Raw genomic sequence first — 22,157 nt, forward strand, 5'->3', positions numbered from 1 at the left:
AAGGTTTTCTATAAAAAACTGGATTCATGTGAAGCTCCTTGCAGGCAATAACACGTGTTTATCAGTGACATCGCACATCACCTCTTATTTGTGGAAATATTAATATAAATAATCATATATGTTCAGTCTGGTTTAGAAATGACATTAAAAAAATAAAGAAGTCCAGCTAAGTGAGATTAACAGATCTCAAAAAGAACCGGACAGACGTCTCCAGTAATCATTGATCCTGAGCCTGACGATGACTGGGCGGAGACTCAACCGTATCTGAAGGGCTGTGGCCCACATCATGAAACACGCCACAGCCTGTTATTCAGACAGGAAGTCAGAAGCCACCGACACTTTGTCTGTGTGTGCCTTTGCTATTCACTCTGTCACTCCTCGTTGGTTTTACTTCCTGTGTTGTTGCTTGGGATCGGATTTTTTCATGTCCTCACATGAGTCTGATTAAAGTTTAGCCTGAGTAATCTTCCTCCTGAACGTCGTGACAGTAAAGGAATATAAACGTAACCTGAGGTACCTATCCACTTCATCAGGCTTCACCACTGCATGCACGGTCAGCAAAACAACCTGCGAGCATGGGGCACAACCCCCATGTCACCTTCCTTCATTGGCTCATGAAGTCGAACAGGCCAAAGCAGTTTTCACAGCTTTGAGGCGTTTTTGTGTTTTGTACTGCGGTGCAGCATTGTGAGGTGACACCGTGCTCAGTGTTTACACAGGAAGTCATTCACTGATTAATCGTTCATGGACAAAACAGGCACGGGGGGAGAATGGAGGCAAAGAACATTTCCATTTTCTGCTCTGTTTCTTTTTCTTTCTGTCTTCAAAAATCTTTTTATGAATAAGTGGATGTTAATGTGAGCAATAAGCTTATTGCTGGTCAGAGGGTATTGTTGTTGCTGGTATTGTTGTGCCGCAACATGCAGGAAGTGAATTCATTTAAATAGTCAGAGCGAAAGTGGCTCGGAGGAACGCGGTTATTAAAATCGCATAAGGCTGTGTTAACATATCGCAGCATCAAATACAACGGAGTGGGTGTACACCTTGTTCATCATCTTCATCATACCCGCCGGGTTTATTTATGTGAAAAGCAGACTGGCGTCACTTCCACCACTGCACTGTTTCACACTCTGTGAGGTTTAAAGCAGTAATTACACCACCGTGGTTTTTATTTCCAGGTGACTTCACACTAATGAAAACACAATTATGTATATTATGTTCCAGTCCTGATGACAGATCCCCCTGAAGCCTACACTGGCTGGATTTTACAGCAGACCTTTAGCCTGACAGAGCTGGAGGAGGAATCACTGCCAAATGCCAGAGGTGTGTCAGCACGCTCTGAGATGGCTTCTTTGTCTGTAACATTACAGCGAGTGTTCTGGAGCGAGACCCACGGCGGGATTAATACGTGTCTGATTCACACAGGGCGCTGAGTCGAGCTCTCGCTGCGCTCTGACATTATCCACAGGAAGTGACGACACATTCGTCTTCAGCGACTCCTTCCATGCAGAGTCACCCGAGCCTGTGCTGTCACCAGGTCCATCTTAGTGTGTGTGTGTGTGTGTGCATAGGTGTCACTTCATCTAACAAATTGGCCATGTGTAGGAAGACGTCATGGAAGCTGCCTTTTGGGGAAATGATGTGTCGATAGATGCGGCGCTCGGCGCTCATTCGCTCTGATTGGAGTTCATTCCGGTTCAACTCGCCGTGCTCTCTGTACCAGAGCTATTCACAGACTGCAGGAAAGTCACGACTCAGTCAGGCAGATAATGACATGGCCCGTTACTGTCCCGTTGTTACTGTACAGTTATGAATTTGACTGAGACGGCTGATAAACGTGGAGGTGAAGGAAGCTGACGCATACGAAGAGACAAAGGAAGTTATGTGACTTCTCGCTCCTGCTACAGGAAATAAATCTAGTGGAAAAAAATCACATGTAGTGGATGAACACAAACATATTAGATTCTATAAATAAGAAGAAGAAAGTTTGGAGCTTCACGCAGGAAGATGAATGTCTCAAAGACAAGCTGGGACTTATAATTTGTTTTGATCTGACGGTAATAATTAGAACCAGCAGGGACATAACCAGGACACAAACACTGAGTCAAGCCGCTCCGTTCACACAGAGCTGCACACAGTTACAGAGGAAACCTGTCGCAGTGACAGCAGCGTGAACACAACCTGTGCTTTGGCTCCTGTTTCACACTGTCTCTTATTCTTTACTGGCCTCTTCATCAGGCTTCACTGCTGCATGCACAGTCAGCAGACTGGTCCAGTTTTCACTTTGACGATAAAATAAGATGATGAATGTATGTGTTATTGTGTAGTGAAGATCAGCTGTTTGTTTGATACACACTCTGATTATGATGAAGCAGCTGAAGGAAAACATGATACACAATACTTATAGTCTATGCACACACACACACACACACACACACACACACACACACACACACATTAGCCTGCAGAGTGTTTGCAGGTCTCTGGGGTCATATATCTGAAAGTCGTTGGTGCTGAAAGAACAAACTGGATAAATAACTCTTCACAAAGATGAAAACAGAAAAACATTGACTGTGCAGAAGGAAAAAACAGGAAGAAAATAAGTATGAGAAAATTATTTAAACAGAGAGAAACATGAAGAAGGAAGCAGGAAGAAGAACCAAACGGGAGAATGTAAGGCGTTAAAACGAGCCGGTGCGATTTAAGAGGCGAGAAAAATGAGGAAGAGGAGGTGCAGAACAAAGGCTGAGGAAGCGAGAAGAAGAAAGAAAAGAGTAAAGAACATGAGATGGAGGGTAAAAGCATCCTGAGGAAATGAAAGATGAATGGAAATATTTCAGAATTTAATATCCGAATATTTGTAATTGTTTTGGATCCGTGACAGCGACCTGAAGTATATTTTACCCTGACTTAATGGAAGATCTCCATCATTAGTGACACGTTGAGTTTGAGTCACAGAGGTGGTTAAACACACAGCAGCTACAAGCAGACCAACGGCGAGGCAGGAAATCCAGATCATGGTGTAAACACGAGCCACTGCCATGAATTATGAATATAACGCCAAGTTAATACAGTTTGTGGGCTTTTTCTGAGGATGGTAACAAAATTTACCTCTGGGTTGGTGCTGTGATGGTGACCAGGGAGTCATTTTAGCTGGATGCTAACAAAGCCTGCCTCGTGGTCCACCCTCATCACAAATACGACCACCTTTGGCTCTAAAAGCTGATTTTAAGAGTTTAAACTGGTGTGTGACGTCAGCTTCATTCCTCCGTGTACAGTCTCTGGTGCTGATGAGCCTTCGGGTGGTTTTGGTTTCCAGCAGCAGATCCTAGCAGACTCTTCACACACCAAACATCACAAACTAGCCGGTGAGAGGTGGACAATAGAACAGAATAGAATAGAATAGAATAGAATAGAATAGAATAGAATAGAGTAATCCTTTAATTTTCCCACAAGGAGAAATTTGGTTGTATCAGGAGCAAAAACACACATATACAAACAGAACAGGACACAGAACAGAAACACAATTCTTACATATTTACATCATGGACAATAGTTACCAAACCAGAGTACTGTAGGTTATTAAAATTAGAGTACAGATAAGTGGCTAACCCAGGTTGTAGTGTGCAAACAGAGCAGGATACTGAAAGATGTTTAAATAGTTAAGAATATTTAGAATAATTAGAAAAGTACAGATTGTGTATTGTACCTGTGCATTAAAAAGTAGACATGTAACTTCCAATAAGTGAGTGTATATATAAACTGAGAAAAGTAATGTGCAAGTTATAACAGTAGAAGTTGTTACAGCACTGAACATCTATGTTTGTTGGGAGCAGTTTTGATTGTACAGTCTCACAGCTGCAGGGAGGAAGTACCTGCGGAAACACTCTTTCATGCATCTAGGATACAGCAGTGTGTCACTGAAGGAGCTCTGCAGTTCAGCAATATTTACATGCATGGGGTGGGAGACTCTGTCCCTCAGAGAAGTTATTCTGGCCAGAGTCCTTCTGTCTCCCACCACCTGCACTGGCTCCAGGGTGCATCCCAGAACAGAGCTGGCCTTCCTGATGAGTTTATCCAACCTCTTGCTCTCAGCTGTCGATAAACTGCTGCTCCAACATACAACACTGTAAAAAATGACAGATGACACCACAGAGTAATAGAATGTCTTAGAACCGCTCCCTGGACTCTAAAAGACCTTAGCCGCCTCAGCAGGTAGAGTCTGCTCTGACCCTTCCTGTAAAGACCATTAGTGTTGTGACTCCAGTCCTGTTTATTATTCAGGTGAACACCCAGGTGAACACTCTCAATGTCCACTCCCTGGATGTTCACCGGTGCCAGTGTGGTGGGTCTGCGTCTCCGGAAGTCCACCACCAACTCCTTGGTTTTCCCGGTGTTGATCAGCAGGTGGTTCTGCTGGCACCAGTCCACAAAGTCCAGAGTCCACAGTCTGTATTCTGAGACATCCTTACCTGTGATGAGGCCGACTATGGCAGAGGCGTCAGAGAGCTTCTGTAGGTGGCAGCGTGGGGAGTTCATGGAGAAGTCTGCAGTGTAGAGGGTGAAGAGGAACGGTGCCAGCACAGTTCCCTGTGGGGCCCCGTACTACAGACCAGCGTATCAGAGACACAGCCCTGTGCCCTCACATACTGTGGGCGTCCTGTGAGGTAGTCCAGTATCCACTGGGACGTGTGGTGGTCCACTCCTGATAGCTCCAGCTTGTCCCTTAGAAGTCATGGCTGAGAAGATCTCCATCATACGACCATACGACTTATTGGTCCCAGGAGACCAGACATCTCTTTAATGCTTATTAAAGGATGCTTTTTAAGCCTGTATCACTCCCTCAAACGAACCTCCAAAGCTGTAGAAATGTTCCCGGTAATGACTCCAGGGCCTCGTGCTGATTAATGAATGTTGTATCTGTGTCTGAGAGAACTGTTCTGATATTCACACTTAGAGATGTTTTTTAACGTCATCTTCGGTCTTTCTCTCCACATACAGAATTCCTCTGCAGCTTTTTGTATTTCTGTAAAAACATGAGGCACTCTCCAACGACGCACAGCCGAGGGTAATCTCCCTCTGACAGACGCACAAAACACTGAAACACTGTACTTCAATTAGCAGCTAATTGTCTTTTCAGATGGAGAAAATCAGCGCATTAGCATCTCATATTGGATGGAAAAGTGGCTCATTTCAACACGGCGCCTCATCATATTAAGAGAGGGATTATTGATGTGCTTATTATGTGACTGATGCAGCTGAGCGTGTTACATTGAGACACACCACCTCAGGCTGTCTTCAGCCAAATGTGTCAAAGTTTTCTAAATGAAGACGTGATGAGCGTTATTCAGAGCAGGACGCTGTGGAAGCAGTGACAGATCTGGGAGAAGGGACAAAATCTTCCATGAAAGTTTAATTCTGACTTCATTAAAGAATTCAACGAAATGAAAGAAGGTGAAGACGCTGTACATCTTCACCTTTGGCCTCTGCTTTGTGCGTCTCGTTGCTTAGAATAAAAACTGTCGATCTGAGCACTGCTGCCAAAATGGCCATTTTCTGCCTCATTGGAACTGTTTCTATTAGATTGTGCAGGTAGAACTGTTAGGTCATAATCAGTGTTGGGTAAGTTACTTTAAATTAGTAACTTAGTTACATTACTAGTTACTTCTATCAAAAGTAACTCAGTTACTTCAAGTTACCCGTTACTTTCAAAGTAACTAGTTACTAGGGAAAGTAACTTTGGTTTTACTCTTTTCTCTTGTTAATGTGTTTCTTCCATAACTTTGTCAGTCTTCTAGCTTGCTTACTTGCCACAAGTGCGCTGTGCCACCTACCAATAGAAAGGAAAAGATAATGTGCATATTTCCATGAGAGAAACCCCACGCCTGGACCGTCATTGACTGCTGCCATGATTCTAGCCTACGTCACAGCGTCATGTGCGCCTTTTACATCCAACACAAAAACTGCAGTCGTGGTGCTGTCGATTGTACTCAGAACTCGGAAATTCTGCCTTCTGAATAGGAAGATGTAGGTAACACCAGACTGCAGATGAGCTGCATACAGGGCTGGACTGGGACAGAAAATTGGCCCGGGCATTTTGACTAGAGACCGGCCCACCATTATAGGAAAAATCATAAAGCCTTTGAATGAAAATAAACACTGTTGTGACAGTGATGTACACTGTTTTGATGGTATATATGCATCAATCTATCAATCGTTTGTTGTAAGATTCAGATAATTATTTTTTAAAAGCGAGACATTTTAAATGAGAATAAGAAAGAAAAGTATTTCTTTGTGCCCCCCTCTCCCTGTTAATGCCCTACATGCCCCCCTGGCAAAACTTTGCTAGACCCGCCCCTGCACAGTTACCAGCTGTCAGCTACATAAAAAAGGATCCTGGTGTTATTTGTCTCTCAGAAACAGTTCATAACTTCCCTTCAACTCATTCATGTCACCTAAAAGGTAAACCTGTTTCTCCATCACCTGTTCAGCTCTGGTGATTCAGTAAGGGCATCTCCTGGTTTCATCTTCATGTTTCCCTCTCACCAGATAACCAAACCATATCATGACCAGCAGCTTTTTTGCAGCTGTGGCTCCAGCAAACATCAGCTGATACTAGAAAGTAATATTAAATAAATTCTAACAACAGCTGATCAAACGTGCTGCTGTTGTTTAACGCGACATCCGCTGGTTTCCTCTTTCTGGCGCAAAGTGAGCGATAAACAAACAAGAGAGAAAAGCCGATCAGCTGATCACTGATTTTCATGATTGAAGTAGAAACGGGAGAGGGAGGGTGAGAGAATGAAAGAAGAAGAGGCAGCTGTGCAGCAAAGACACAGAATAACTCCAGCTTTGTGCCTTTTTCATTGTAGCTGAATTACGGGACAAACTGTTCCTTTTCACCTCAATAAGAAACGCGTAATATTTTCTCTGAATACCAGACGGGACGGTTGGCAACTCTAATAACTTATGAACAAAATAAAGTTTAACATCGTTAACATCATAGCACCCACCCAGCTGTATAGAAACTCCGTCATGCTAGCTATCACGCAGTACGGAAAAAGTCAGAATAACGAAAATAAACTCCACCTAAACTTGGTTCATATCTGACCCAGAGAGACTGCAGGTCATAACTTCTTACCTGAAGTTCGCCTCGGGTCTCTTTTCCTTCTGCGTCCACTTTCCCTCCTCCACCTGCTGGCCTCCACCACTTGCTAATGTTACTGAATCTGTGGAAGCTCCGCGATAGCCACCACATGAAGTAACGAGTAACGAGCCTATCTAAATCCCAGTAACGACTAACGCGTTCCTGATTTTGGAATAATAACTAGTTACCGTGCTTGTTACCAAAGACCCGAGTGAGGTAGAACTGAGTGACAAAGACCTAAGTGAGTGGACTTATTCTGGGTGACTTTTACTCACAGCTACTGAATTAACAGCGCAGGCTCTGAGCCCCTTCACTGTGCCATGGTTTTCGTTCATTTGTGTCTTGCTCTGTTTTTCTACAAATATTCTTCAACTTTTCCACCTTTCCTCCATACTTCCTGTTTTGTCTCCATTTCTTTCCACCCTCTTCATATTTTCATCTCTTTCTTTTTGCCATTCTCCTGTTGTTCTCCCTGTTTGCTTCTCTCCTACTGACGGCACATTTTCAGTGTGTGTCCCTGTGTTTGGTTACACAATTTACACAGACACTAACCTGAAGCAATACCACACACACTGTCCCGTGTGCGTGTGGCTAGTGTATCTTTCCATGGGCACTCCTGCAGATGATGAAAAGAGATGCAAAATTTGTATTTTTGCATTCTTGTTCCAGTTCCTATATTTGTTTCTGCATCATGTTTCACATCTACATTTTTGCTTGTCTGCGTGTGTGTGTCTGTCTGTCTGTCTGCATGTGTGTAGCTGCATATGTGTGTGTGTGTCTGGATTGCATTGTCTTGCAGATATAAACAAAATCAGAGAAAATCCAAACAGGAAGTGCCTACAAGCTCCGGGATGAATGCTGACAATGCTGTCGGCTGCATTCAGCCCCGGACTCACAGCTGCAGCTACTACTGCACTTGCTCACACTGAGGCTCCGCCTGCACATATGACAGCTTCAGTAACAACCTGTGATAGGCTAAGCTGAGAGGAGAGAGCTGAATTTAAGTCTGATCTAAAGACTCCAAGCTCAGGTAAAGGTGAATAATATAGCATGATTTCAAGCAACTGCAGGCCACTGGTCGTTGTGTCCTTGGGTCTTGGGCAAGACATTTTACCCTACCGCCTGCTGGTGTTGGCCAGAGGGGCCGATGGCGCGATATGGCAGCCTCGCTTCTGTCAGTCTGCCCCAGGGCAGCTGCGGCAACTGTTGCCTCCACCAGTGTGTGTATGTGAGAGTGAATGAATTGTAAAGTGCTTTAGGTGCCTTGAAAAGTGCTATATAAATGCAAACCAATCCATTTTTAAGCAACCGCACGTCAGTGATGTGTGATGAGCTGATGGCTTCAATTGTGGGCACTGCTTAACTATTATAAAAATTCTAATCAATGAAATGTCAGCACAAAGGCAGGACAAGGTGTACCTTGAAGGGGTGGGAGGAGCTTATAGTGGAGAGGCTAGAGGAGGAGGCCCGTATGTGTCCAGTCTCTGGACTGTTGGACTGTGTCTGTCCTTGCCGTGTATATGCCACAGCTTTAAAGCAGCATCATGTATTCAGACCCAGAAACAGCCGGACTCGTGTCCATGTCTGACACCGTTGGACAGTTTTCCGTCTCATCGTCCTGGCTGCCGTCTCTGTGGGACGTTTTTGTGGAGGCTGTTGCATCTGGATCTAAAAACCATCCCTGTTTTCCCTTCAGAGCGTTCTTCTTATCCAACTCTGGAGTGTCTCCAGTGCAGCTCCTATTTTCCAGCCACTCCATGGAATTCCCATTCAGACCACTTGCACCTGCTGACCTGGAATTTCAACCTCAGACTCCAGCTTGTGTTTCCAGCTGGTCCGAATTTTATTTCATTCATCTCTGCAGTCATGGTGGATCTCTGGCTGCGATGCTTTCAGCATCAAGCCCAGAGGAGTCCATCAGGTCATGAGCACGAGCGGCGTTAGCAGCGTGGTTTATTGCCCTCTGTGAGCCCTCTAACCTTGGTGGATTTTAACCCAAGCTGTGTGGCTACATCCAGATAAAATCCTTTCCTGATTGCCAGATCTGGCTCCTTCCCTCATCCTTCAGGTTGAAAGGTTGAAGCTGGTGTTCATTGCATATGCATCGGAGCTTACATTGGAGTGGTTTTCCAGGCAGTGATGTAAAAACAACCACAGTGCTGGAAGGATTGATGAGTGATTGATGATTAGAGACAGCACTGCAGATATTGTCAGATTTTCAGCATTTACCAAAAAGTATTTAAAAAAACATAAAATTCAGCTGATCGAGGCTGACGCTGCAGCTCCCAGAGCAGGTTATAGCCTTCGTGGAAGCACCAACACCCCTAAACCGCACTAATACACAGCTGTTCGGGCATTTACATGTCCCTCGTTTACCTGTGCCACAGGAATCACAGTGATGGATGGTGTTTATAGGAACAGCACTTCCAGTAGTCTGCAGAATCGTTCAGCCCGATGACCAGAAATCCCCCCACAGACTGCACATCTCACATCACAGCTCTTCTCTGAGGTCTCGCTGTGTGTTTTCACCACCACTTTTTTTATTGTGGACATGGTGTGTGTGTGTGTGTGTGTGTGTGTGTGTGTGTGTGTGTGTGTGTGTGTGTGTGTGTGTGTGTGTGTGTGTGTGTGTGTGTGTGTGTGTGACTGACTGACTGACTGACTGACTGACTGACCTCACCTTTCACACTCAAAGTCATCGTGATCAAGCTGCTGTAGAAGTTGTCAGACTGCAGCTGTGCTGATGTGCTGGTATTTTATTTTCTCTGAACGCTCTGCAGAGAAAATGTAAGAATCATTGGGACCATCACACTGCACCCTCCACCACCCCAACCATCCAACACCCCCAATAAGCTAATATAAATGAGAAATACATGGGAACAAGTCAGCGGAGGCAGTGTGGTGTCTGCGTGAGCTTTGTTTATCCTTTCAGTTCTTATTTTCTGAATATGATGCGCACACACACCTGTCCTGACCAATGGCTAGTCTGGGTGTAAACTAACCTTGTTTTTCCCTTTCTCTCTCCCTGCCTTTGTTTACTCCTTTCCTATTTTGTTTCCTTCCCTCTCTCCTTCCTCTGACCTGCTGTTTTTCTGCTCATATTTTCATTTTTTTTACTACATTATGAACATAAATCACATTTTTTTCTCAATTTTATACCATCCTTTCATAATTTCTTCCTTCTGTTTTTTAACTTTGTCTTTTTCTTCTTAATGTCACCCTGTTTCTACTTTCTTGCTCTTTATTCCATTTGTCATCCTTTATCTCTATATTTTCACATGATTTTTTTTCTATTTATGTTATTCCTTTTGTCATTTATTTCCTCTCCTCACCGGCTGCACCTGCCACCTCTGATATTGCTTCGTCATCCTTCCCGTGTGTTTTCCCTCTTCCTCCTCCTCTTCCTCCTCCTGTCTCTCCAGCGGCTGTTCCTCTGCCTCCAAGCTGCTGCTCTGGTTCTGCAACACCAGACCAGTGCCTGTCTAGCTGCTGTCTGTCTCAAGGCTCTATCAAGTGAGTCTGCTTTCTCGCGCACGCACGCACACACACACACACACACACACACACACACACACACGTCAACATCTGATCTGAGATCACTGAGACTCATCGATTTCCCACTGTGTCGATCACGATAAACAATGATGCTGAAACTCATGCATGAACTTTTCAAAACAGACAGAAGTTATATGTGTGATAAAGCTTTAGTCATACTTTCCTTTCATAACTCAGCATGTGTGTATTCAAATTTCTAAAAGCGTGAACATTTTTTAACATCAGGCGTGGGTGAAGGTTGAACTCTAGAGGACGGTGAGGTTAAAGCGTGACCTTTTACAGCTGCGCACCCAGAATATCAATAACAATAATCAAAGAAGGGAGAGATTTATTCACCAACGCAGACTTTTAATTTCCTATTTGATTTACTTTTTGCACTTTACGCCCTCCAACCCGCAGGGTCAGCCTGGATCTGGTATGAAAATACAACCAGCACCATCTTTAAAGGCCATCAGGTGTATTTTGAACACCACTTGGACTCAAATGGGCGTAACTGTGATGTATTTCTTAGATCTTTTACAGTTGAAAAAGTTTGAATATTTGAAAGTGTGAGTGCCAGAGACTCAGAGATGATTCACTCTGGCTCAGTCGTGGGAGCAGTCAGATTATTACAGCATTTATTATCCAGGTATTTCATTTTGAACATACATGTGTGGACTGCCGACTGCACGTGTAGATGTGTAGATCCAAAGTAACTGAGGCCCTGCTGGAATCATCCCTCTTAAAGGTCACTGTGCAGCTTTTTACTGTGTGCAGCTTCAGAGCAGTGAAATCTTTCTCTGCGTGTAGGTTTAGAAAGTCTGCAAACTAACCTGAGCAGTCGCAATATATTAGTCAGGCGTAGTTTTCCTTCATGCTTTGCTAACCTGCTCTCACAGATGATTTGACTCACAGCTGGACTCCAAACAGCTGGAATTATAATTCTAGTTATTTTGTGTAGGAAACTTAAATCACCTGCAGGCGTGTGAAAGGCTTATGTGTTTTATTGCGCACCATTTCCTCATGCAAATGTGCACACAGATATTTTATCTGAGTGAAATAAATCAGTACTGCTAAAAAATCCCAATTCACTAGCTGGGCCCACGTCCTCATTTTAGGATTGACAGCGTTTTAGCACGTAAAGGTGAATGCTTGGACATGAATTGAGCTGCGGTTTGGGGAAGGCCTCGAAGGGGACTGGCGACGGCTCCCGGGCCAGGCTGATCCCCGTGTACTAAATAGAAGTGAAGAAGTTAAAGAACTGAGAACAAGGAGGGAGGGAGAGTGGGGCACGTAAACGAGAATGAACAGTTGCAGAACTGGGGGGAACCTATATAGGTGGCAACCAGAAGGAGTGTGTTTGGAGGCGCGGTCCCGCTCCTGAAATTCAGATACATAATCTCCAATAGATTCTCATTTCTTTGTCCTAACAGTAGAAAATATTCATCACCAACAAGAAAAGTAAAGCTCAGGTAAACAGAGCTCTGCTGTGGTGCACGACTTCAGTGTACAACCGGGGGTCTGTGTTTTAGCTAAATGTTGTTGCACAAGCTGGGTCTGGAGACATCCTCATAGCTGTGTGTGTGTGTGTGTGTGTGTGTGTACATGCAGATGTAGGAGTGTGTTTTATCTCTGCGCCTCTTTTGGTTTATCTTCTCTTCTCGCCCCTCACTCTAACACAGCCTCAGTATTTGGATTTCTATTTTGAATGTAGCTGTGTATTCAATGCCCTTTGTTTTTTTTGTCCTTCCTTATCTCTGTGTGTGTGTGTGCGTGTGTGTGTGTGTGTGGCTGCTAATCTTCCCTGCCTGTTGATGTGCTCCGGGCCGATTGTCTTCGATCAGTTTGGTCTTAAAAAAGCTCCAAACAGCAGCGCCGCTTTTTATCTGTTAGTTAAAAATCGTCCTCTTGTTGCAGCAGACTGTTTGAAAGGCTACTCCTTCCATGAATGCCTCTGGAGATGGTTTCCCTGAAATATTTCTGAATGGCTCTTTGCCGGCTTGATCATTACTTTACACTGTGAGAAGGATGAAGAGTGGTGATGAGTGTGAGGATAAGTGATGTGATGATAAGAATGGCAGTGAGGGGGGCTTTTCATTCCCAGCCAGCTCCGACAAAAGAGTTCTTGCTGCAGCGATAACAGTGTAATCGACTGAAGAATCGTGTGTGCGTGTGGTTCCTGTTTTAAAGCTGAGCGTCATTGGTATGAGAAGAAGAAAATTAACAAAACTCCAAATAAAATTCCCAGGCAGGCTGATATTAACAAAAACTAATAATCTAATAAACATCAATATTTAAGAACTGATATTAAGATTTTACTGACAGCCCTTGAAGGGCTCGTCTTAAGTATGAGCCCCTTGATACTCCTCATGTGTGGCTCTGCTGGCCTTTCCCACCTCCTCTTAAACCCGACTAAACCCCAGAAAACCTCCGCACAGTCACATCTCCGTCTGCACAGCTCATCTGCAGCCCATCTGAGTTTCCCAGTGAGGGAGACGGACCCTCAGACTGCAGCTCAGAGTGAAAATATTGTTCTGTTTTCACTGTGAGATAAAAGTGGTTTTAGTTTCTGGTGATAAAACTGCAGCTCTGTGATATTTAACATTTTCTGTATGCCACCAATATGTTTTTCCTTGATTCTGGTGATTTTTAACCCTCGAAAAACATATCAATGTCCAAAACATACAGGAATGGTGCATGATGAGAGTCAGAGGGGGGAGGGGCTGCAGAAACAAATTTAATGCTGAGCTCTCTTCTTTTCTAACCTTCTTTACAGATGAATAGAGGATGAAGCACAGAGGCTGTTTTAAATTGATTCGGTTTACCTCGGCTGTTGTGTTTAATGACTTTAGAGATTCACATTTACATGTTTTTATAGTATTTGGCTGTTTAGTGTCTGCTCTCATTCTCAGAAATTACAGTGGCAATTATTTAAGAGAGTCTCTGTAGCTTGTAGCAGACACTGCATACAACAGAATATAACATAGCATTAACGTGTTATGTTATATTCTCTTTTATCTTTAATGCATGCAATAACGTGGTTGTTAATAGGGTAGGGCAATATGGCCAAAAATATTTATCACGATATATATTTGAAAATTTGCGATAACAATATAACTGACGATATAATTGACGTGAGAGAAAATACTTCATCAATGTATTTTTCACTTAAACAAGCAGCTGGGTTTTTATGAGCATTAAAGTTATATAAAAATTTAACAGTGCAGATGTAAGTTCCTTGCTGAAAGTTTAGGGGTGGCTGTATGCTCAGGAGGTAGAGCAGGTCACCTACTGATCGGAAGGTTGGGGGTTCGATCCCTGGCTCCTCCAGTCTGCATGTAAAGTATCCTTGGTTAAGATTCTAACCCCAAGTGAGAATGGGTGTGACTGGGTGAATGTGGCATGTTGCTTTGAGTACTCCGGGAGAGTAGAAAAGCGCTACATAAGAATCAGTCCAGTCCATATTACCGTGAACGGTATGATATGTCCCAGCCCTAGTTGTTAATACATATACGGCTGTGCACAGTCAGGATTATTCTTTCTTTACCTGTAAATCAGAATTTTGGTCTGAAACTGGTCAACTCGGGTTGGTGGCAAATGGTGGCATTTCCTGATTTCAATGTATTGCTGTTTTTAGTTTTTTCAAACCGCTCAGCCATAATAGGGTGATGAGGCATTGTCCTCAGGCATGGGCAGGCATGTAAAAACTGGTGAACGAGGTGACGTGGGAGCTTTAGACTGATACCATTGGTGTGTCATGAGGACAATGAGCAGAAGATGCAGCCAGGCTCCCTAAGACCTGCAAACAGGTGGAGTTCCTTTAAAGATGCCTGGCAGACAGAAAACTCCTCTGTTATTTTATTTTTGGTCATTCGGAGCAGAAATATCAGATTACACAGCAGATAAACCACAGGTGTCATTTTAGATGATAATTCCATGTTAATTTGGAACGAGAGTAGGAAGCTGTATGGAGAATTAGAAGAACCTTGACAAGACTGAGAGGTTTCAGACTCCTGACAGAGAGCATCTTTTTTTATTTACCCTGCACTGGCCACTTGAGTCTGTCTGCCTCTCTCTGCTGCTGCTGGCAGGATGCTCAGGTCTAATTACACCACTCCTCAACGCTTCTCACCTTCCTGGGGGCTTTCAGACTGCCAGACCTCTTAATACTGACACACACACACACACAAAACAAACTCAAATCAGGTTGTGCACTGTGTACCTAAAGAAATAGCAGTTAGTAGATGCCATTTCTCCAGCTTATACAGCCCAAAGTACTGATTAGTTCTCCTTCATGTGGACCTGTATTTGTGTACAGCAACAGTCTGATCCATTGAACTACTTCAGTTACCTGGTAGCTCACCAGTAATAGGATTTAAAATAACTTTAAATAGCTGTATACGAGTTGGTGTATGAACCTGTGTGGTGTATGGTGCTGTCTTGTTTTGTCAGTTTCTTTATTATGATTTTTTTAAACAATGTGGTATAAGTGTTTTTGAATCTGCAACTGGCAAAAGATGCATATTCTCTTTATTGCTACTTTTTAATTAATAATTTTTAATTTACTTTTTCTATTTTCTTCTCCTAAAACGTGCTGACATACAGAACAATGCTCTTTGCAAACCTCTCGCTGTTGTTTTTCTTTCTGTTGTGATTTTTGTTTTCTGTCCCTTCCTGGAATGAATCCCAGGGCAAAACTAAATCATCATCTGACCAGCACTGAATAGCCGTCACTGGGTGTTCTAAGGTGCATATGTGACATGTGAGTAAGAGACTACTGATTGCTGATGTACTTGCATCTGAACAAATGCGACTGAGAGACTTGTTGCAGACCACAGCGCCATTTTCAGAGCTATAAGAGTGAAAGTTATCATAGCTCTTTAAATGGTACTGCTGTATGCACTCAGATAAGCAGCCATCTGAAACCCAGGAACATCATCAGTGTGTCGAAGCAAGACGTCCAACCAGAAGTTCTCCAGACGCTGCAGATGAAACAACTCGGATTTCTCTCCATGTTCCAGGAGAAGGAAGTTCCTCTTACTTCGTGGCTTCCACTGTGGATTTGTGTCTACTAGTGTAGTTTTGCATGATTAAGTATTCAGAATAATGTTAGTCTGGAGCCAATCCCAGCTGTTAGGGTGACTACAGACTACACCTGGACAGGCTGGACATCTCGCACAATGCAATCCAACTAAAGTCAAACTGAAATTTCTGTAAGAAATTTATGCTAAAAGCTTCATGAACCAAATAAAAGTCCAGCTGTCTTCAGCAGTTAAGACTAGAGATGGACCGATCCGATATTACGTATCGGTATCGGTCCGATACTGACCTAAATTACTGGATCGGATATCGGAGAAAAATAAAAAATGTAATCCGATCCATTAAATATCACGAAAGCACCTCACAAAACTTGCAACGCGCCTTAACTCGCCTCAGAACGTTAGCACGTCGGAGCAGTATGCATCACGTGATAGAGCGGCTGTGGCATGCGGGACCTGTCGGTGGTCTGGATAGCATGTGGAGCTTCGCTAGCAACCCGGCATTTCATCTCCGACAAAGTTATCCCCGAGAGAAGTAAAGCAAGTGTGTAAGTCCATCTCTGAATGTTTGTAAAGCATTCCTGCGTTAAGCTTAACAAGCGATATATGGAGCGACTGCCTCCTCTTGCTGCTAATTCAATCATGAAACTGCTTAACGATCAGCTGATCGGCTTTTCTGTCGCGAGTCCGTCTCTCTAGTTTGCTTTTGGCCCACTTTGCACCAGAAAGAGGAAACCAGTGGATAAACAACAGCAGCACGTTTAAGCTTGATCAGCTGTTGTTAGAATTTATTTAATATTACTTTCTACACCAGGATCTTTTTCTACGCAGCTGACGGCTGTAACTGTGCAGGGGCGGATCTAGCAAAGTTTAGCCAGGGGGGCCGATAGGGCATGAACAGGGAAAAGGGGCACAAAGACACACTTTTCTTTATTCTCATTTAAAATGCCTAGCTTTTAATAAATAATTATCCGAATCTTACACCCAAAGTTTTAATTTGATGTAAAAGGAATAGAAGTCCATTACTGTATATAGTAACTGTTGAGTCTACGGTAATAAATATACCCTAGTAAGCTATAGTACTTTTTCCTTTGGGAAGGTACCATCTGTGCAGTCTGCAATTTTGTTGAAGAAAGATGTTGAATCTATTTAATATTTCTTGAAAAATAATTGATTTCTGTGCATTTTTTTTCACACTGCATCAAATTAAGGTTGATTACGTCGATTAAGCATCATGAGGTGGAGCGTGAGGGGTGGTTCCCTATTTTTTATTTATTTATTTTTGTTGTTGCTGGGAGTTGGAACCCTATTAGTTAGGTTGCTTAATATTTACGCTAAGTACTCTTTAAAATACCAGAATAGGGAGGATGGTGTAGGTTTAAGTTTATTAGATTGATCAGTATTGCTGAACTATGAAACATTTTTTTTTGCATACAGGTATAACAGAATAGCTTTAGTGTAGTTGTTGTTTTAAACTTGAGTATGAACTTATACAAAATTCAGCAAGATATTTAAAAAAAACAGTTTTGTTGATTAAAAAACACTATATCGGATTCATATCGGTATCGGCAGATATCCAAATTTATGATATCGGTATTGGTATCGGACATAAAAAAGTGCTATCGTGCCATCTCTAGTTAAGACTACAGTGGCTTGGATAACTGAGACCACAGACAATGAAAACTGATATTGGAGCTTATTAAATGTTTCAAACCTGCACACCAGAAGTAAAAATATTAATTAAAATTATAAAATAAAGATCAGCTTCAGTACTGGTACAGGTTTCTGTAACTTATTGTCTTGGTAGAACCACCACCACAGTTGACCCCCATTAACTGGCTCTGACACTTTAAAGTCCTGACTTGATTAGTAGGCCTTAAAGCTCTGTTGCATGAAGAGGTTTGGTGCAGTTGTAGCTGACGCTCCTTCACCACCCATCCCTAACAACATCGCTGCTCTAAACCAGCTTCAGCCTGAGCTCTGGTGCTGTTATTCAGCAGCTACAGTAGAACTAGTTTCAGCAATAAGTACTTTACATGTGCACTGAGCAGCTAGCTGTTTTCAGTCGGTAACTGCAGTAAACTGGGCTGCAGGGCTTTTCTCTTCCTAATTAAATGGACTTGCTGTGTGGGCCGCTGCCTCGCTAACTTCACTTCTCTCTTCTCTGTTTGTTCCTTCTCTGTCTCTCTGTCAGCTCTGCCCAGATGAAAGATGGCAATCCCCATAAACAACATAGATACATCTGGTTCACATCTGCATACACACACAATTTAAATTCAGGATAAACAGTCCATATGTGGTTCACGTCTGCCACATGTGGCTGTCGGTTAGTGTCCATCACCTCCATCTAAACATCTGTGGTCCTGATGAAGTCTTTTTAAGTCTTGTATGTACAGTACATTTGAGGAAGGCATCTTATTGTGGCCATTCAGAAAGGCAAAAGGTATATTCACCAGTAGTTCTAAACCCAGAAGACAGGATTTCCATCAGAAATATTGTCTTCTCTGCAGTTCTATAAACTGAACTGAAGACAGCTCTTCATGTCATACAGCTTCCACCTTTTGCAGGACCAACTGTGTATAGGAAATATGGAAAATGAGTGCTGTGTGTTTACAACATTACATAAAACAAAATACAGAATTATTCCTTTAAGTAAAACTAAACAGAAAATGTTACCTACTCAGTAGCTCTGGCCCTGCGGTGCTTCTGATTCACACCTCAGATCTGAACCAACCAGGTATCAATTATCACGCATCAACCTAACCCCTAAACACTGTCATGGTCCTGGGTCGGTGACCCAGCGCTTTTAGTTTGTTATCATTTTCTAGATGATGATTGTTTAAGTTCTGTGTTATTTTCGATCTGCCTCTAAGTCTGCGTCTGTACCTGTCTGTCTATGGTGTCTCCCCATCTGTTTGTGAATCTGTCTGTTTAGTTCAATGTCTTGTCTGGTTCCATGTATCTGAGTTTCCTGTTTTATTGTGAAGGTCCGTGTCGTATGTGAGTGTGATCAGTTTACGTTTCCCCTGTCCCGTCAGCCCAGATTCCTCCCAGCTGTGTTGCCCTCCTGTCTCTCATCCCCTGATTACTGGTGTGTGTATTTAAGCCCTGTGTGTTCTCCTGCCTGTTGCCGGTTCGTCTGTATTACTCAGTGTCAGTCTGTGTATCCACCGTGTCTTCTCCCTGCTGTTCATCGTCATCCTCCTCTGCTCGTTTTCATTCAGGTTTGTGCTCTGTAGTTTAGTTGTTTCCCAGTTTAGTTTAGTTCGAGCCCTGTTTGCTGTTTGTCCACATTCTTTTGTGTTCAATAAATCACCTTCGCTCCTCTACGACTGCCTGCGCTTGGATCCTCATTTATTCCACACGGCTCGCCTCGGCAGCCGTGACAAACACAAGCCAATCAGAGGCTCTGTAGGACAGGCCTTAAATTTGTCGAATTCACATAGAGTCTTTAAAGTAAAAGCTACCTCGAGCGTGACACATTGATACATGCCAAATTTTACTGTCTTGTTCTAAGACCTTGGTGACCTCATAGCTGATTACATCAATCATAATATAGGTGTGTGTGTTATATAGTTACACAGTTGTCTAATCTATTTTAATGTTGTTGTCATTAAAAATCAATACTCAGTACCGTCAGATGACAGTAAATTGGTTATGATCTTGAGGATCAATTTAGGAACCACCAAGGCTCAAGCTGGCCATGAACTGGAAACTGAGATCTACTAAAATCAGAGCAGTTGTCCGCATGGATGAGCCAAACACCTTCTGGAGAAAAGTTTGATGATCAGATGAATGGTGGTAGCATCATGCTCTAGGCTGTTTTGTTGGGTGTGGTACATTGCACACAATGGATAGAATATGGAAGAAGGACAACTGTAAAATTCTTCAACACCTCAAATCAGCAGGTAGACAGTTAAACTTGAATTTGGTGGTGTACAAACGGGATAAAAATCCCAAGCACACATCACAACTGGTTTCTGAATAAAGTAGGCTAACATTACGCTTCTGGAATGACCTTCCCAAAGCCCTGATCTCAGCTATTAATAAAGCCAGAATCTATACCAGGAATCTAGGTAAATGAAATCTAAGAGTTCTGCCAAGAGGAGTGGTCAGAATGACAACAGCCCAAAAACATAATTAAAACTCCAAAATAACCCTGACGCTCATGCCAATGATGAGTGGATGGAAACATCTGAGGTTGGATAAATGGATGGATGTGTGGATGGGCGATTGTGTGGATAGATACATGGATGGTTGTGTGGATGGGTGGATGAATATGTGAATGGTTGGATGGATGGATGGATGGATGGATGGATAATTGGATGGATGGATGGATGGATAAATGGGTGATTGTGTGGATGGATAGATGGATAGGTGGATGATGATGATGATGGATGGAAGAGCATGTAAAGATTCTTCTGAACCAAAGCTTCAAGCTTCACAGCTGATCAGCACTCTGTACTTTGTTTATCACACATTAACTAACAGCCTGGTGTGTCATCAACACCAACACTGTGACCAGTCTCGATTTTCCTGTACTTCTCACATTATTGAATTTTTATTTCTGGGAGCAGAAGAAATAATTCTTATTTGTTTCTGACACCTGCTGGCATGAGTCACAACAGCGGCATCAGTGTTTGAGTTTAGAATGTCACACATGAGCCATCTGAACTTTTCTTCAATGCTGGTGGTGAAATTGAACGGCGCATGTTGGCAGGGGTAATGCTATGGCTGCACTGGGCAGTTTGTGATTGGAAATATACATGAAAGCACTATATATATATATATATATACACACACAGTGGGGCAAAAAAGAATTTAGTCAGCCACCGATTGTGCAAGTTCCCCCACCTAAAATGATGACAGAGGTCAGTAATTTGCACCAGAGGTACACTTCACCTGTGAGAGACAGAATGTGAAAAAAAAATCCATGAATTCACATGGTAGGCTTTGTAAAGAATTTATTCGTAAATTAGGGTGGAAAATAAGTATTTGGTCACCTCGAACAAGGAAAATCTCTGGCTCTCACAGACCTGTAACGTCTTCTGTAAGAAGCTTTTCTGTCCCCCACTCGTTACCTGTATGAATGGCACCTATTTGAACTCATCATCTGTATAAAAGACACCTGTCCACAGCCTCAAACAGTCAGACTCCAAACGCCGCCATGGCCAAGACCAAAGAGCTTTCAAAGGACACCAGGAAAAGTATTGTAGACCTGCACCAGACTGGGAAGAGTGAATCTACAATAGGCAAGCAGCTTGGTGTGAAAAAAATCAACTGTGGGAGCAATCATCAGAAAATGGAAGACATATAAGACCACTGATAATCTCCCTCGATCTGGGGCTCCACGCAAGATCTCATCCCATGGGGTCAAAATGATCATGAGAACGGTGAGCAAAGATCCCAGAACCACACGGGGAGACCTGGTGAATGACCTGCAGAGAGCTGGGACCAAAGTAACAAAGGTCACCATCAGTAACACACTACAACGGCAGGGAATCAAATCCCGCAGTGCCAGACGTGTTCCGCTGCTGAAGCCAGTGCATGTCCAGGCCCGTCTGAAGTTTGCCAGAGAGCGCATGGATGATACAGCAGAGGATTGGGAGAATGTCATGTGGTCAGATGAAACCAAAGTAGAACTTTTTGGTATAAACTCAACTCGTCATGTTTGGAGGAAGAAGAATACTGAGTTGCATCCCAAGAACACCATACCTACTGTGAAGCATGGGGGTGGAAACATCATGCTATGGGTCTGTTTTTCTGCCAAGGGGACAGGACGACTGATCCGTGTTAAGGACAGAATGAATGGGGCCATGTATCGTGAGATTTTGAGCCAAAACCTCCTTCCATCAGTGAGAACTTTGAAGATGAAACGAGGCTGGGTCTTCCAACATGACAATGATCCAAAACACACCGCCCGGGCAACAAAGGAGTGGCTCCGTAAGAAGCATTTGAAAGTCCTGGAGTGGCCTAGCCAGTCTCCAGACCTCAACCCCATAGAAAATCTGTGGCGGGAGTTGAAAGTCCGTGTTGCTCGGCAACAGCCCCAAAACATCACTGCTCTCGAGAAGATCTGCATGGAGGAATGGGCCAAAATACCAGCTACTGTGTGTGCAAACCTGGTAAAGACCTATAGTAAACGTTTGACCTCTGTTATTGCCAACAAAGGTTATGTTACAAAGTATTGAGTTGTATTTTTGTTATTGACCAAATACTTATTTTCCACCCTGATTTACGAATAAATTCTTTACAAATCCTACCATGTGGATTCATGGATTCTTTTTTCACATTCTGTCTCTCACAGTTGAAGTGTACCTCTGGTGCAAATTACTGACCTCTGTCATCATTTTAGGTGGGGGAACTTGCACAATCGGTGGCTGACTAAATACTTTTTTGCCCCACTGTATGTATGTATGTGTATATATATATATATA

At 43.1% G+C, this 22,157-nt stretch overlaps 1 protein-coding gene across 3 annotated transcripts in view; it reads left to right on the plus strand.

Moving 5' to 3' along the window:
* Positions 1-22,157, plus strand: part of htr4 (5-hydroxytryptamine receptor 4) — a 163,847-nt gene that overhangs the window by 125,150 nt on the left and 16,540 nt on the right. Inside the window, exon 7 of one of the 3 annotated variants that reach the window (XM_076890377.1) lies at positions 10,570-10,660. The exons of the other annotated variants lie outside the window; for them this stretch is intronic. Within the exon in view, the coding sequence (XP_076746492.1) occupies positions 10,570-10,633 (64 nt within the window). The 3' untranslated portion in view covers positions 10,634-10,660. The remainder of the gene's footprint in view (positions 1-10,569; positions 10,661-22,157) is intronic. 3 annotated transcript variants of the gene reach the window in all.

Source organism: Maylandia zebra, linkage group LG2 (assembly GCF_041146795.1).
Source record: "Maylandia zebra isolate NMK-2024a linkage group LG2, Mzebra_GT3a, whole genome shotgun sequence".
NCBI classification, from domain to species: Eukaryota; Metazoa; Chordata; class Actinopteri; order Cichliformes; family Cichlidae; genus Maylandia; species Maylandia zebra.